Consider the following 16473-nt stretch of genomic DNA (forward strand, 5'->3'; position numbering starts at 1 on the left):
GAATGTTCTCTCTGATATATGGATAACACATAATAATAATAATAATAATAATAATAATAATATGGGGGAGGAATAGAAATTCATTGTATTAGACAAAGGGGAATGAATGGAAGGGGGGATGATAGGAAAGACCGTGGAATGAATAGGACATAACTTTCCTGTGTTCATATATGAATACACGACCAGTGTAACCCCACACCATGTACAACCTCAAGAATGGGATCTTCATTAGAATAAGTTATTCTTCGGGGGCTGGGGATGTGGCTCAAGCGGTAGCGCGCCCGCCTGGCATGCGTGCGACCCGGGTTCGATCCTCAGCACCACATACTAACAAAGATGTTGTGTCTGCCGAGAACTAAAAAATAAATATTAAAAATTCTCTCTCTAAAAAAAAAAAAAAAAAAAAAAAAAAAAAAAGAATAAGTTATTCTTCATGCACGTATGTCAAAATACATCTACCACTGAGCACCTCCACCCCTTCGGTTTCCTTTAAGTTCTAACTTATTTATTTATTATGTGTAGGTACAAGCAATGTGTCTATTTCATTGGTGTCTTCTGATAAGTCTTGCCTGAGCATTTATATATTAAGAGATATTATATTTCATATAAGACATTATATTCATTATAAGATATTATATTTCATTATCTGTATGTTCCATCTTTAAGTATAATTAGCTTTATTTTGACTTTTAAATGATGTATGGAGATGAGTTGTATCACCCATGAACTTCATTTCTGGGTAAAGGGCACATTTCAAAGAAGATGTGGAGAACCGCTGCTCTAAATTGGGAGAAAGGATGTGAGGAACCTTCTGTGCCTTCCTTTCTCAGGCCCACAGAGCAGGAGTGGATGTACCCCTGTCTGCACAGCTGGAAAGCAGACTAGAACCAGGCCTCCTGAATTAATGGCACAGCCCTACCCTAAGCCAAATGCAGGGCTTTGTCTTCCCTAGCTCAACCTCTCATTCCAAAGCTGAACACTGCTGGGGGAAAGGAGGTCACAGCCCTTGACATCTGGCTGCCTTGTAGCACGTTTGTCCTGATTGACCCAGGTCTGGCCTTGCCATGGGGCCTGCAGCGTTTTACTCGAGTGCTTGTCGCCCCCTAGCGTCTCTCATGTGAATAGCACAAAACAACGTTCAAGATGAATTTTTTTTTTATTGGTTGTTCAAAACACTACAAAGCTCTTAACATATCATATTTCATACATTAGATTCAAGTGGGTTATGAACTCCCATTTTTACCCCAAATACAGATTGCAGAATCACAGTTCCCAGAGACCTGCGGATTTCAATTCTTCCCACACCCTCCACCAAACCAGTCAGGGATCCCCTCAGGCCCCAGTTCTTCCATATACAATCCAAATTTCCTAGAGGAGATAGAGATGGGAATGATGAATTCAGCCTCGGGGCATGGAGTGGAGGTAGAAAGGGTGAGGTAGGTGTTGTCGTCTCTGGAAGCCTGAGTCTTTTCGCAGCTGCATGTCTGTAGGGGTGTGTGTGTGTGTGTGTGTGTGTGTGTGTGTGTGTGTGTAGTGGGTGGTGGCAGCGGGAGTTAATGATTCACCAGAGGCCTCTTTACAATTACCAAGGGTCAACTCTGTGAGCATGCACGAGCTCAGCCCTCTGGCTCTCACCACTAGCCAGTGACCAGAAGCCCCCCAGGTGGACCGCAGCATGATCTCCATCACCGAGTGGCAGAGTGAGTGCAGTCATCAGGGGGAGGGGGCGGGCTGGAATGGGGGTCTTGGCTAGGGTGGGCTGGAGAGGGGCTCCTCCCAGCCTCGCTCTGTCTGAGGAACTTACCAAATGTGACCTCTGGAGCCGGTGGCTGGGAGCCGCTGTGTTGGCACCCTGGGACCGTGGGTTCAAGGCAGGCGTGGCCCTCCTTGGGCCTCACAGGAGATGGGGGGGTGCTCAGGACCCACAAACCCTCAGGTCCCCCGTGGGCCTTGTCAGAAAACAAACCACCCACACCATTGTGGGGTCCCTCCCAAACACCCCTCCCTTGCCTTTGGGGGAGGGGGCAGGGAGATGGCCCACGAGAGAGGGGCCAGGGAGAGGGCGGGGGGGGGCAGGCTGTGGCTCAGTGGGTTTTGTGGGTGAGTTACTTAGGGCCTCCTCAGCCTCGCTCTCACTGAGGGCATCTGTCTCTACTGTGTGCCACCCAAGGTGCTGGACGGACAGCAGAGAACTGAGAATGAGACAGACTGCCAGAGGGGAAAGGCAGTAGGTAGAGGGCAGTGAGTCTCCAGACAAATCCAGAACAGGGTAAGGAGGCTGGGGCGGTTTGAAGTAGGAAGAGTCGCTGTATTATAGAGCGGTCAGGGGAGGCTGTGATGAGAAGGGAGCCTTCACCCAGAGCCTTGTAGGAAGTGAGGGAGCAGCCATCAGCTACCTGGAAGGAAAACGTTCCAAGAGGAAGGGACAGCCAGTGCCAAGGCCCTGAGGCATGGTCGTGCTAGATGGGTCTGAAGACCAACAAGGAGGCTGGTATGACTGGAGCAAAAGAATACAGGGGAGAGTTGAGGTCAGGGAGGTCACCTAGAGGCCAGACCAGGAGGACTTGCAGACCAGGGTCAGGATCTTGCTTCTGTCTACCTAAGATGGGAAAGCGCTGGAGGGGTGGTGCAGAGAAGTGATCTGATCCATTTATATTTCTAAAAGATGGCTCTGGGTACCGGGCCAAGAATAGACTGCAGAGGGTGAGAGAAGGTGGTGAGAGAAGGTGGAGGGGCCCAGGGAGTTGGCAATGAAGTGGTAGAAAGTGGTCCACGCTGGATCTGTTTTGAGAAATTTGCTGGTGGATTGATGTGGGGTGTGAGAGAAAGAAGGGTCGGGAGTGCATCCGGGTTTTTTTTTTTTTTTTAACCTGGGCAGTTGAGTGGGAGAGAGAGCTGGAGGTGGGCTCCAGGTGCAATGAGTTTCTTTGTGCTGCTAGACATCCAGATGAGATGTCTAGTGCGCAGTTGGGTGTGTGAGCCCGGAGCTCGAGAGGGAGAAATCTGGGAGTTGCCACCATCTAGACAGATTCTGTTTAAAATCATAACAGTCCACGAGCTCACAGAGAGCACAATTTCCCAGCCTCCCCACTACTGACCCTTGGAGACAGGAGCCTCTGTTGTGGGGCTGTCTCATGCATTGTGAGATTTTAGCAGTACCCTGGGCCTCTACCCTCCAGCTGCCATTAGCAAACCCTCTCTGCCCATGGCAGCAATCAGAATGGCCCCAAACACTGCCAGATGCTCTCCAGAGAACAAAATTGCCTCCCCGTGTATTTCTACCTTGCCCAGTTGAGAATCGACAACCTACAGAATAAATGTACAGAGAGGAGCGCAGAGCCCACCCAGGGGCAGCGTGCCAATGTCCTAGTAAGCCAATTAGCCTATGAGTAAATGCACCCTTACCAAATGCCACAAGTCCGAAGAAGAATGTATGAGCCCTATGAGAAGGAGGAGTGGAGGCACCAGATTCAGGTCAAGGAACAAAGTGGACCAGGTTTCTCTGAGGAAATGACATGAGTTGAGACAGAAAGGGTGAGGAGGGTTGTTCTGGGCAAGGAAACCACACATACAAAGGCCCTGAGGCAGAAGCTCATCCAGGAAACAATGAAGATCAGGGGGCTGGGCCTGCAGGCCATGGTATGGATGAACTGTGTCTTCATTCTAAGCTGTGCCTGAATGTGATTGGTGATATGTTCCAGCATCCTTGAGCATGGTGTGGAGAAGGACCAGGAGTATGGCAGGAATGAAGCAGGAGACTAAACAAGGGCTACTGCAAGAGTCCAGGAAAGAGATGAGGAAGGCTGGGAGTTAAGTGATGGAGAGAAGAGGGCAGCTTCCAGGATACGTACTGGAGGACACATCCAAGAAATTTAGCTGTGGCTGGGTGCGGTGGCACACACCTGCAATCCCAGCGGCTCAAGAGGCTGAGGCAGGAGGATCGCAAGTTCAAAGCTAGCCTCAGTAAAAGTGAGGCCCTAAGCAACTCAGTGAGACCCTGTCTCTAAATAAAGTACAAAATAGGGCTGGGGATGGGGCTCAGTGGTGGAGTGTCCCTGAGTTCCATCCCTGGTATCAAAAACACAAAAATAAAAAACCAAAGCTTAGCTGGGCTTGAGCAGGGAAGGGTGGTGTGCATGGCAAGGGTGGCTCTTGGGCTCTGCCACTCAGGCTGGCTGGGCGGTAGAGACCCTTTTACACTTTTGTGAAAACCCAAGGAGGTGCAAGCTGAAGGAGGGAAGATGAATCGCTCAGTGTGGGACCGGGGGTTCAGACTGCCTGAGAGAAGGCCATGTCCATGTGCCTGACCAACAGTAGAATGTGTCCCGGGCTTGAAGGGGGCTTGGGCTAGAAGGACGTGTCATCAGCACACAGGCGGTGTCTAAGAACACAGGAAGCTGTGTGCAGACAGAACGGGAAGAGAAGGGAGCTCAGGCCCAAGCCCTGGGCAAGTCAGATTCCAAGAGGGAGGGAGAAGTGAGAACCGCAGAGGAGACAAAGAAGGGTTAGACGTCAGGAGGAAAATCACAACGTGGTGTCAGGGAAGCCAAGAGAAAGGATGTTTCAACCCATGAGTGGCCACCCCCTCGCCGCCAAGGACGGACCCATCCATTGGATTTGGTGACATGGAGGTCATTTGTGCCCAAAGCAAGAGCAATTCCTGCAGAAGGGGACTGGACCACCTTAGTCAAGGACACTTTTCAGAGCCAGACACCTGGATTCGAAGGTGGGTTCTGCCAGCTGCTGGCTGTGCACCCCTGGGCAAGGGGGGTAGCCTCTCAGTTTTAGTTTTGTTTGTGAATCGGGACTCACAGCAGCACCTACCTCATAGGTGGCTGCGGAAATAAATAAGTGTCCAAAGTGCTTAGACTGAGCGGGCGCAGAGGAAGCATTGCTGTCAATCACTTCTGTTAACTGTGAGAATGAATGAAGCGTGCTCTCCTTTCCCTTCTCTCCTTTGCTTCCAGAACAATTCAATCTTAAAACCCCTCAGTGGAACACAAAGAGGGGGGTCCCCAGAGTTGAGGTGTCCAAGCCCCAGTGTGTGAGAAGAGGGCTCACTGGGGTGGCCTTGCGAGGAGTCACAGCCAAGGCATGGTGGGGAGGGCATCCCGCAAGGTGGGTGAGAGTGTCTTCATGGTACAGAGGCCCGCAGACACTGCCTTACGATTAAGGACCCGCCTTCAGTAGTGGGTCAGGTTGGAAGCATGTGTCACCTAGGAGGAACACAGCTTCACATCCAGGCTGTTTCTGCCAGAACCTAGTCACCAGGAAGAATCCAATGAACCTATATGTATAGACGGCTCCAAAACAGTTTGCCTGCATCTTCAAAAGGGGGCGCTCACATCAAGGGAAAACTGAGAAACTGTTCCCAACATGAGACTAAGGGAGATGACAATCAAATGCCCCATGTGATGGAACACTCATTTCCTGGAAGTAATATTCTTGGGGCCACTTGAGTGGGGTCTGAGGACTTGTTCATTTCCCAATTTCCCGGCGGTACCTTGGCTATCCAGGAGAATGAAGGGAAACTTCACCAAAGCATTCGGGAACAGACGAGATCCAGGTGGCAACTACTCTCCAATGTGTTAGGAAAATAGTGTTTTTTATAATGCACATGCAACTTTTCTGTGCATTTTGTGATTATTAAAAGGAGGAAAAGAGAAAAGGTCAAGGGCTCCTGACTGAGGCTTGGACCTGAGGGACCCACGGACCTGCTGCAGGAGATATTACTTTCCTGGGAGCGATCGCTGCTTTCTGGAGGAAGACAGACATTGAACCCGGCTTCTGCTAATGCAAGCTATGAAGTGGGGTTCTGGCTGCAGGCTGCAGGCTCTCCTTGGCAGTCGGTTGGGAGCTGGGGAGCAGGGGTCTAATCAACAGGTAGACTAAAGCTGGCCAGCCTCCTAAGTGTGGGGAGGCGGCCCAGAAGAGAGCTTAGCCTCTGCACTTTCGGCTCCCTATGACTACCCCAGTCGCCTCCAGAAGGGGGCGGGCTTCCCCCACTGTCAGACCATGGGACTGTAGATTGCTGCTCCTGTCTCTCCAGGGAGCATCTGCCCCATCCACTGCTCTCTCTGCCATCGTTGCTGCCATAGTTCAGGAGCACCCCCCAGCTAAAATCGCCAAGCTAGTCCAGAGGCAAGAGTTGGGAGGAAGGTCTGAAGCTTGACCTTTTCTTCAACTGAGTTTTGGGCTCACTGAACACTGGAAACGGTAGTATGGCCCTCAAAGGGGACTGGCCCCATGAAGGAAAATTCTGGAATTGCACCAGCCCTTGAAGAATAGTGTGGAACAAGTTGGGAGAGTGATAAGTAAGCAAGCCACTGTTGCAAAGAAGAAAGTATAATATAGAGAAGAAGATATAGTATGTGGATTTTTTAAACAACTGATAAACAGTTTATTAAAATAGCTGACTTAGACATGTGTCATGGTGACTTCAACCTCCACATCTGGCCTGGTACCCAGAGGGATAATCTGCTCACCAGTCTCACTGTGTGAGTCAGGGAGCCGCTTGCGGAGTCCCATCTGCATTCTGGTGGGGATGCATCCTGGATTCTGGTGAGTCTTAGAACCTCCACCACCAGGAGTCTTTCTCAGAGTGACTCTCAGAATCTGGGTAGGAATCTGAGATGGTCACATCAGTGCACATCTTCACCAGGGGTTTCTCTTGTGGCTGGCTAGAGTCATTGTAATTGAGTGAATCTGCCACCTCGGATTTCCACAGGTGTCTTTCCAGTGTGTTTAAAAGCTGCGGTCGGGCTGGGCATGAGGGTGCATGCCTGTAATCCCAGGCACTGGGGAGGCCAAGTCAGGAGGAGCACAATCCAAAGCCAGCCTTAGCAACTTAGTGAAGCCCTGAGCAAATTAGGAAGACTCTGTCTCCAAATAAAAAGGACTGGGGATGCGGCTCAGTGGTCAAGCACCTCTGGGTTCCATCCTCAGTGCCAAAAAAAAAAAAAAAAAAAAAAAAATTGGCAATAGATTTTAAAGGATTAACTCAAGAAAGATAATCTTTCAGTTGTAACTATAATTTAGCCAGCAAATCTAGTCTTATTTTGTTTTTGCAGTCCTCTCTCTAAACAACCAGAATAATGATTCTCACTTAACAGCTGTATGTAAAATGGTAATGCTACCAGTTTCATAGAGGTTGTGGGGACCAACTCTAAGCTGTTAGTTAACCAGTCCAGGGACATGCTCTACAGGGGTATCAAGACCATTCAATGGGAGAAGGAACAGTCTTCAACAAATGCTTCTGGGAAAACTGGATATCCACATACAAAAGAACGAAGTTGGGCCCTTATCTTATACCATATGCAAAAATTAATTCAAAATGGATCAAAGACCTAAACATGAGAGCCACAACTATAAAATTCTTAGAAGAAAGCATAAGGGAAAGCTTCGTGACATAGGCTTTGGCAATGATTTCTTGGATGTGACATCAAAAGCACAGACAACAAAAGAAAAAATAGATCAATCCAACTACATGGAAACGAGAACTTCTGTGAATCAAAGATACAATCAACAGAGTGAAAAGGCAACTTAAAGAAAGAGAGAAAATATTTGTATATGGTATGCATGATGGGGGGTCAATATCCAGAGTATATAAAGAACTCCTGGAAAACCCAACTAGAACAACCTGATTAAAAAACAAGCAAAGGACCTGAATAGACCCTTCTCCAAGGAAGATATACAAATGGCCAATGAGTCCATGCAAAGATGCTCCCCACGGCCAAACAGGAGGAAAATGCAAATCAAAGCCACAATGTGAGGTCACCTCATATCCATTAGCATGGCTGCTACCAATAAAAAACTAAAACTAAACAAAAAAAAAAAAAACAGGAAATGAAGTGTTGGTGAGGATGGGGAGGAAACTGGAACCCTTGTGCACTGCTGATGGGAATGTAAAATGGGCAGCCACTTTTGGAAAATAGCATGGCAGTTTTTTAAAAAAATGATCCAGCAATTCCACTTGTGGGTAATACTGCTGAGTATTAAAGCAGGGTCTTGAAGAGTTATTTTTTATGCCTGTATTTGTGGCAGCATGATTCACGAAGGCCAAAAGGTGGAAATAACCCAGATGTTCATCAACAGATGAATGGATCAATAAAATGTGGTATTTTCACACATGGAATATTATTCAGCCTTTTAAAAAGGAAGGAAATTCTGACACATGGCACAACAGGAAGGAGGCTTGAGAATATTATAATAAATGCAATAACTAGTCCCAAGAGGACAAATGTTGAATGAGACCACCTCGATGAGGTTGCTAGGGCAGTCAAATTCATAGACACCAGCAGCTCGGGAGACTGAGGCAGGAGGCTCACGAGTTAAAATCCAGCCTCAGCAACTTAGCAAGACCCTGTCTCTAAAGAAAATAGAAAAAATGGGGGGCTGGGGATGTGGCTCAGTAGTTAAGTGTCCCTGGGTTCAATCCCTGGTACAGAGAGAGAGAGAGAGAGAGAGAGAGATAGAGATATTCATAGAGACCAAGTAGAACTGTAGTTGGAAGTGAGGAAGAACAGGGAGTTGGTAGATTTAATGAGTACAGAGATTCAGTTTTGCAAGATAAAGAGTCCCGGAGGTGGATGGTGGCGATGGGTTACTCAATACCACAAAACTGTGCACTGAAAAATGGTTAAGATGGTAGATTTTACACTACGTGTGCTTTCCCACAATTTAGAATTTAAACTTTTAATTTAATTTTAAAAACGAAACAACACAGCGAATGGTCACTTGTTGACTATCACAGTGGCAAAGATGAGCACAAGTTTGTTCGATGGAGAGAGTTTAAGGCAAAAGATCCTGTGACTGGCACATCTCTTCTGGAAGGGAGTGATCTAAAATCTGTGTCAATGTCCAGAGCGACCCAACAGGGTGCCTGCTCTCTGGCTCTGAGCCAACTCCTGAGCTTCAGAGGCTGCCCCGAGGCACACTGCCAACAGGTGGGCGTGGGGGTGGGGGACCCTGCTGGCCAGAGCTGCCCCACTCCACTAGACTGACATCCAAGGTGGGCTCGCCCGGTGCTACTGTGGCAGCTGGAGGAGAGCAAAGCAGGGGCTTGAACATAGGTTCCCAGGTAGGAAAATCAGCCCATTCCTGGCTGATGACTTCTGTTTTCCCAGCTGGGTGAGAGGCCAACACCTGAGAGCAGGGTCTGGGGTGTTTTGAGGAGAAAGGAGACTGTGTGTTGTGGGGAGAGATGGTGTCAGCCTCTTGGGAAACCCAGCTGGACAGTTTGGAGGCTCTGGGGCTGGTGGTCATGAGCTTACTGTGGCACACTCCTGCCCCCTAGGGGTGGCTCCAGGTCTTGGCTGCTTGGGCACAGGAACAGTAGGCAGATGTTTGTGTTCAGCAGGTACCTGATCCTGAAAATGATCTGCTTATGTTAGCATCGGAGGACAGGAGGAAGCTGAGACTTCAAAGTAGTGCAGGTGGCACGGGCTTCCTCATGACCATGGTGTGAGGAGGTGACTGGCACAGTTCCCATGAAACACAGTTCATGCCCATCTTCCTTCCCCTGCCCACCCTTCCCTCCCCAGACCCCACGGAAGCTGAGATTCCTGGGTGGAAATGGAGCCGCCCCTAGCGGGCACCTGTTCCATGGTGATGGGAAAGTGTCAGGGTCTCACCTGATCCCCAAAGTCCAATCCTCCACCACCTCCTTGCCCGTTGCAGAGATTGGCGTGGGCATCACCGGCTTCGGCATCTTCTTCATCCTCTTTGGAATACTCCTGTACTTTGATTCAGTGCTCCTGGCTTTTGGAAATGTGAGTCCCCCGGTCCTCTGTACCTCTCCTTCCCCAGCCCCCTGAGGTCTCTGTCATCAGGAAGGTCAACCCTAAGTTCATTCATGTCACGCCCCATACAGGGTTCAGATATCATCCAACTGGGACAGATGAGGGTCCCTGGGGATGGATAGCCGGGCTTGCCAGGCCCAGAGAAACTGAGGACCTGGATTCTTATGCCAAGCTCTGGGTGAGGTCTTAGGGGTTCTACAATGAACCCCAGCATCTAGGAATAGGGATTATAATGTGTACCTTCGTGGCTGGGGAGGACAGCCATGGCAGAGGAGAAGCCACCTGAAGATGAACACATTTACTGGGAAACAAGAGGCTTGCAGAAAGAGGAGGAGGAAGGGACTTGGGAGAGGAAATGGGTGTGTGGGGGGGATGGAACAGCAAGAGAAAAGGTGGCGAAGGGGAGGGAAGGCACAGAATATATAGAAGAAAGCCAGAGGGTTAAATCTGGTGGGGGCCTCAGCACCCACAAGGGACCTGTAGACAGTGTCTGGACCTGGCATATATTTTGTAGACACTGGACTCCAGAAGGTTCCAGGTGACTTTGGGTAGGATTCCCTAACCTATTTAGGACTCAGTCTTCAGCTCTGTAAAGAGGATCCCACTAAGCATCCCATCTTCTCTGGGAGGCACAATGAGAAGTGATGTCACATATGAGGAGGTATTTGGAACCCGAGGACGTGGCTGGGAACTGGAGATCTCTGGGGTCCTCCTTGTCCATCCCTTGCTTCTCTGGGCAGTTCTATTCCTAACTGGCTGGAGTTACTCCAGGGTCTGGGATTCTGCCACACCACTGCCCTATGGTCCTGAGAGTTAGCAAGTCCTGTTCTGCCTGAGTGGCTCCAGGTTCCAGCCCTGAACCCTCCTGGGCTTGTCCTCAGGCTCCCCCCTCTTCCTGCCCCACAGCTGCTGTTCCTGAGCGGCCTCTCCTTCATCATCGGGCTGAGGAGGACGTTTTCCTTCTTCTTCCAGCGGCACAAGCTCAAGGGGACCAGCTTCTTCCTGGGGGGTGTGGTCATTGTGCTCCTGCGCTGGCCCCTGCTGGGCATGTTCCTGGAATCCTACGGCTTCTTTAGCCTCTTCAAGTGAGTGCCGATCCTCGATCCTCGTCACCCTCCGCAAGCTGAGACCCAATGCACAGTGGCTGTCAGAAGTCAAATCTCTAATCTCCTCCCCCAGCCAGACTCACTGCCCTGGGAAGGGTCACACGTATATTGTACATCCCAGGTCAGACCTGGGACACCAAGGGTAAAGGTGGCACTGTGCAGGGGGATGTGGAGGCCCAAGGCAGTGGCAATGGAAGCACAGCCTCCAATGACGCAGTGTCCAGATGCCAGCAAACCTGGTGCAGGTGCCCCACACCCGATCCAGGGAAGAGGGGAAGGCATCAGGCTAGAGTAATAATAAGGAGAGTAAATAACATAAATAGGGCTTTGTTCGCTGTTCTAACCCCATGTAACAGATGGAAACAGGTTCGGAGAGGCGAAGGAGGTGCCCAAGTGTAGGCAGAAGGGCCAAGATTTGAACATGAGGAGTCTGGCCCCAGGGACCTCGTTCTTAACACTTTGCTCTCTCAAAAAAAGGGGGTGAATGAACCAAGGAATGAACCAAGCCTGCCCCCAGGGTCCAGGGGCCTGCTTTCCTGGGAGCCAGAGCTAGAGCCTTCCTAGTGGGTGGACCTCAGCCTCACTACCTCCCGGCCCCCTCCTGGGCCATTACTGACTGCCCCTCCCCCCCACTTCTAGGAGCTTTTTCCCCATGGCGTTTGGCTTTCTGGGCACCACCTTCGACATCCCCTTCTTGAGTGCGGTAAGTGGATTGCCCCTGGGGCTTGGCACACCAAGCTAGTGGAGTTGGTCAAACCATGGCCCCAGGTGCAGCGGATTCGCCCCCATCAGACCCCACCCCAGATTCTCCAGTCTCCAGTCCTCGTCCCCTCCCTCCCGCTCCCTCTCCATTTGACAAAAGTGAAGGAGGTGACAGCTATCAGCCACTCCCCACTCAAGTAGAAGAAATGCAGACTCAGACAGTCTAGCTTAGCTAGAAAGTGCCTGGCGCTTCTGCAGAGCTGATTAGGCCAGGGCCCAGACATGGAGAAGCTGTGTGACAGCCAGTGAGAGCAGGTGGCAGACCCAGTCCCAGTCCCCAGCCCCTGAACCACAGCCCCTGTCTCTCATGAACCCCTGAGAGGTCCAGGGAAGCCCCATGGCCAGCACCCTGGACACATCCCCCGCAGCCCTTCTCCGGCTCTGTGCGTGACACCGCTCCCGGCCCCCAAGGCCAGCTCTGTAATAGGCTGCGTATGGAGTCTGCTGCCCACTCTTTGTCTGGAGTAATGATTCTTGGCTCCCACAGCTGTTCCGGAGGCTTCAAGGGACCAGCTCAATGGTCTGAACCACAGAGATGAGCTCTTTGCAATTGGATCGCTCATTGAGGGGGCTGGAAGGGAGACGGGGGCCGCCTCTCAGGCCCCCACCCAGCACTGACTCACTCTCTGTTATACGGGGCCTCTTCACATCCACAAGGAAGGACGGAACTGAGTGACTGACCTCAATCCCCAAGCCGACTCAAGAGGCTGCCAGACTCTTGGGAGCAGAGATCTCGGCCCCATGGAGACTGGACTGGGGCTGGCATCCCAGCCTCACCCTGTATTTAAAAGTGAAGATTAAATCCTCTAGCTCTGAGTGAGTCTGAGATTCAGAGTGCGTGCGTCCAGCCCTGTCTGTCCATCCTGGGTTCTTGGGGGCTGGCAGGGGTCGGGGGTCGGGGCTGAAACCACACACACACCCCATTCCTCGTCGGGCGGATTTGGCTTCAGTGGGTCAGGTCTGCTCTGCTCACTCTAATTTCCATCCTGGTGTTTAATAATCCTAATGAGTCAAATAGCATGTTTATAAGTTCCTGCCCGCAGTCAGCCTTCGACAAGCCATGGGTACTAACCCTAGGTACTGTCAGAAAGTGCTTCTCCACCATGACCTGACTGTTCTGCACAGCACACCTACCAGGTAAAGCTTGTGCTGGGACAGCTTCCTGTCTGGGGGCAGAGACACGCACACCAGCCCCTGCCTTCAGAGGGCCCAGTCTGACAAAGGAAGAGTCCCTGTCCTGGGAGGCCCTTTGTCCAAGGTAAAGAGAGTTCTTGCAGCCTCCGGAAAAAGAAAAGGGTCCCTTGGAAAGTATGAATTTTTATTTATTAAGGGTCCTCGCAGTACGTAAGTATCATAAGCAATTACAAAAATGTCACGACGGTGGGTGCCACCGGAGGAGAGGCAGGGTCTCTGCGGGTGTGGTGCAGTCTGGAAGTCCCTTCTCTGCCTCCCCTACCATTTCCCAGGTTCATCCACCACCTAGGCCACCATTTTATGGGCCTTTCTTATAGCCAGCTGCCGACTTCACTGCCTCCCAGGTCTGGGTCTGACAGTGCTGAGCCCTGGGCACAGTGATTGAGAGGAGGAAGGTAAGAAGAACAAAGAAGAGACGCTCCCCCACCCCCCAGGTGCAGAGAGTAGCCCAGGAGGGTTTGCCTCTGGCCGGGCCCAAGCTGACCTGGCTTCCTGAGACCTGGCAGCATGTGGGCAGCGGGCAGCTCCTGGGTCAGGCTGTGCCCTCCCTTCCTCCTCCTCCTCCTTCGCTGCATTCACTTCAGACTGGGTGTGTCTGAGGCTCTCCTGGGAGAGGGAACAAGACATTTCACATGCACACACACACACCCTCCTCCAACAGTCCTCTCCTCATTGTTTGGGACGAATGGGTCCCCAGCTGAGGGGGCCAGGGCAGGAAGAGGTGGAGGACAAGAAGAACTCGTGAGAATTAGAGTCCAACCTTGGAGGGCTTCTGTGGGGGCGGAAGAGGCTGACTCCAGGCCTGAGAGCCAGGGGGAGGCCGCCAGCAGGGAGCTGAGCTCTCTGAAGAGGGTCTGGGGAGGGGGTGAGGAGGCAGAGGTGGGCTGATGTCTGAAGACGTCACCTGGGCTTTATAAAAGGGGACCGACTGAGGAGCTGGTGAGAGGCAGCTAAGGAGCCCAGCTCCCCTCCCGCCGGTGCTCGCCCACCCAGGCAGCCTCCTCTCAGCTCCTCTCCTCAGAGACCCAGTGGATCTCGCCTGGGCCAGGAAGAGCCAAGGTAGGTGCCCTGTGCGTCACACTAGGGGAGGCTCTGGAGCGGGCAGGGGTTAGTTCCCAGACGGTAGGACAGGGGTGGTGTGTGTGCCTCTGCCCTCAGACAGGTAGATGAAAGGATGGGGAACACTGATCTTTCCCGATGGCCAACTTGGCCAGACTATTCTGAAATGCCTGGGTGAAGACATTGACTTGTATTTTGACCCTGGGGATCCCAAGAGTTCTTTCTTGCTGCACATGAGATATAATGAAGAAACCATCTGTGGCTGGGATTTGAGGTTGCAGAAGCTTCTAGAGGGAGCTGGGGGAACCCTTGAGGGCTCATGGGCTCAATGGGGCTCCTCAGAGCAGTTCCCCCCAATACAAACTGGTATATATGTGTGTGTGAGGTGTTCGTGATATGTGGGTCTGTGAATGTGGTGTGGGACGTGTGTGCGTGGTGTGTGGGGAGCATATGTGATGTGTGCGGTACGTGTGTGTATGTGATGAATAGCATACACATACCGTGGTACGGGGGAGAGTGGAATATGCATAGGTGTGCATATGTAGGGTAGTGCTGTGTGTATGTTGGTGTGGTGTGCGTGTGTCTGTGTGTGTTGGTGCGGGCAGAGTTCCTCCATGGTGCACATGGTAAATGCTGTCCACAATGAATGGGGCACTCCAGTGGGAGGGGACAAAGCAGGTCACCACCCTCCAACCACCCAGCCTGCCCACCTGCCCTCCGTCGCTCACCATCCTGCTTCTGCACAGTGTCCGGATGTTCCATCTGCAGCGCACATCAGCACACACTCCTGCCTGACTCCGACCCTCTAGAATGAAACCTGCAGGGTTCTTTCTCCCCGGGAGCTCTTCCTCTTGTCCTCCCGGAGAACCCACAGTGCGCTCCGCACACAGACCCGCCTATCACTCCAGTGCCCCCAGCACCATCGCCCCCGCAGCGCCTGCAGGGATTGCCTTCTGCAGACCTCCTTTCTTCTGGTTGACTAGGCACCATCATTAAAGCCTGTCTGGACCCTCCAAGTTAGGCTTCCCCAGCTCCTGTAGCCCCCCCACCCCGCCGGGTACTCACATGCGCCCAGCGTGTCATTCACAGTGTTATTTTGAAATGATCTGCTCAGGAGTCAATTTCCCGTGCTGGACTTGAGATCTTGGGGGCAGGCAGCAACCCTGCGTCAGCCCGTCTGTGCAACCCCAGCACCTAGCACAGCACCAGCTCCTCAGTGGTGCTCCAGGAAGCCTTCCAAACCAACCAGGACCCTGCATGTCCAAGGTCTGACCCACTTCTACAGCATTCTCTCTAGTGCTTCTATTTCACATCCCACCCCAGGCCTTAAGGCAGGTGCAGAAAGCTCCAGTCTGAGTTTCAAGGGGTCACAGAATCAAAGCCTGCAAGGACCAATAACCATCTCTGTGGGTATCTGTGAGCAGTCTGATCCAATGCCCCCATTTTACAGATTGACTGATGAGGCCTGGTAGGGGGTGACTTGTTCAGGGCTTGTGAAGCAAGGGCAGAGCTGAGGCCAGGTTGGAGTAGTGTTCCCATCGCAGGATTCTTACCCTGCACACCATGCCTGAGTCCTGCATCAGGGAGGAGACAGGAAGTGGCAATTGCAAGGGAGGCATGAGCTGGGTAGACATTAGGAGATGATGGTCACAAATGATCCCCTGCCTTCCCCACGGACAGAGGCGCTAGTCTTTAGGTCTGTGCACAGTGGCCCCTGCCTCCTCAGAGGTTTGTCTTTAATCCTGTTTATTGAATACCACCAAAGTGCCTGATGACTTTTTCAAAGAGGAACTGGACTTGGGGCTGGAGTAGTCGGGGGGGGGGGGGCAGCAGGCAGAGCAAGATGGCGGGGGAGGGAAGAGGGGTGAAGGAGGGTCAGGATGCACATCTCCCTTCTCAGCAGCCAAAATGATGAGGCCAATCCAATCCATATCCTCTCAGAGCCCACAGAGAATAGACTGTGGAGACAATTGACCTGATAAATCAGAGGAAGGCTTTTCTCATCCCTGAATTACAGGCAATAAGAATTTAATGATGGTCTTCCAGACTGTGAAGGGCTCTGAGAGAGAGCAAGATGACTCCCCCTTCTCTCGCCTCTTCCTTCCTTTTTTCCTAGAAATGATAAAGAATTGGGTTTCTACTAAAGCAGGACGGAACAGGGTCAGACTGAAGAAGATACATGCTAAGGGGAGAGTGGAACTCAGGCGGGGCTGGATTTGTGCAGAGCCGACATGCTCTGGGTTCCAGAGAGAATGCTTTAAAGACTTTGCCCCACTTCCTTTCCCTGCCAGCTCCCACGATGCGTCTCTCCCCTCCCCTCTCCAGCATTCCTCTCAAGCAAACCTGACCTTCAGAATCCTAGCCATTCTCCAACCCGAGAAATCCTGCCCCTTCCACCAAACGGAATCCTTCCTTCCTCTCTACCCATCCTCCTCCAGGAAGCGCCCCCTCTGCTCCCAGCACTAGCCCAGATTCTGCACCTGACCTAGTCCTTGTTCCCTCTCTCTGTCTCAGCCTCAGCGCGCTTCCAGGACCTGCCTCTTCTCATCAGG

At 51.7% G+C, this 16473-nt stretch overlaps 1 protein-coding gene across 1 annotated transcript; it reads left to right on the top strand.

Annotated features, from left to right (window-relative positions):
- Positions 1-1609: 1609 nt before the first annotated feature.
- Positions 1610-12425, top strand: Golt1a (golgi transport 1A). The gene is made up of 5 exons (XM_026397217.2): positions 1610-1700; positions 9679-9770; positions 10707-10885; positions 11546-11609; positions 12156-12425. The coding sequence occupies exons 1-5, from the start codon at positions 1676-1678 to the stop codon at positions 12192-12194; spliced, it is 399 nt and encodes a 132-aa protein (XP_026253002.2). The 5' UTR covers positions 1610-1675; the 3' UTR covers positions 12195-12425.
- Positions 12426-16473: the final 4048 nt, after the last annotated feature.

The sequence above is a fragment of the Urocitellus parryii genome, chromosome 9 (genome assembly GCF_045843805.1).
Source record: "Urocitellus parryii isolate mUroPar1 chromosome 9, mUroPar1.hap1, whole genome shotgun sequence".
NCBI lineage: Eukaryota > Metazoa > Chordata > Mammalia > Rodentia > Sciuridae > Urocitellus > Urocitellus parryii.

Excerpts from the sequence above, each read along its gene's own strand:
- Golt1a (XM_026397217.2), top strand. The coding sequence starts at position 1,676 with ATGATCTCCATCACCGAGTGGCAGA. Across the intron at positions 1,701-9,678 it reads CTCCATCACCGAGTGGCAGA|AGATTGGCGTGGGCATCACC; the intron begins GTGAGTGCAGTC and ends TGCCCGTTGCAG. Across the intron at positions 11,610-12,155 it reads ACATCCCCTTCTTGAGTGCG|CTGTTCCGGAGGCTTCAAGG; the intron begins GTAAGTGGATTG and ends TGGCTCCCACAG.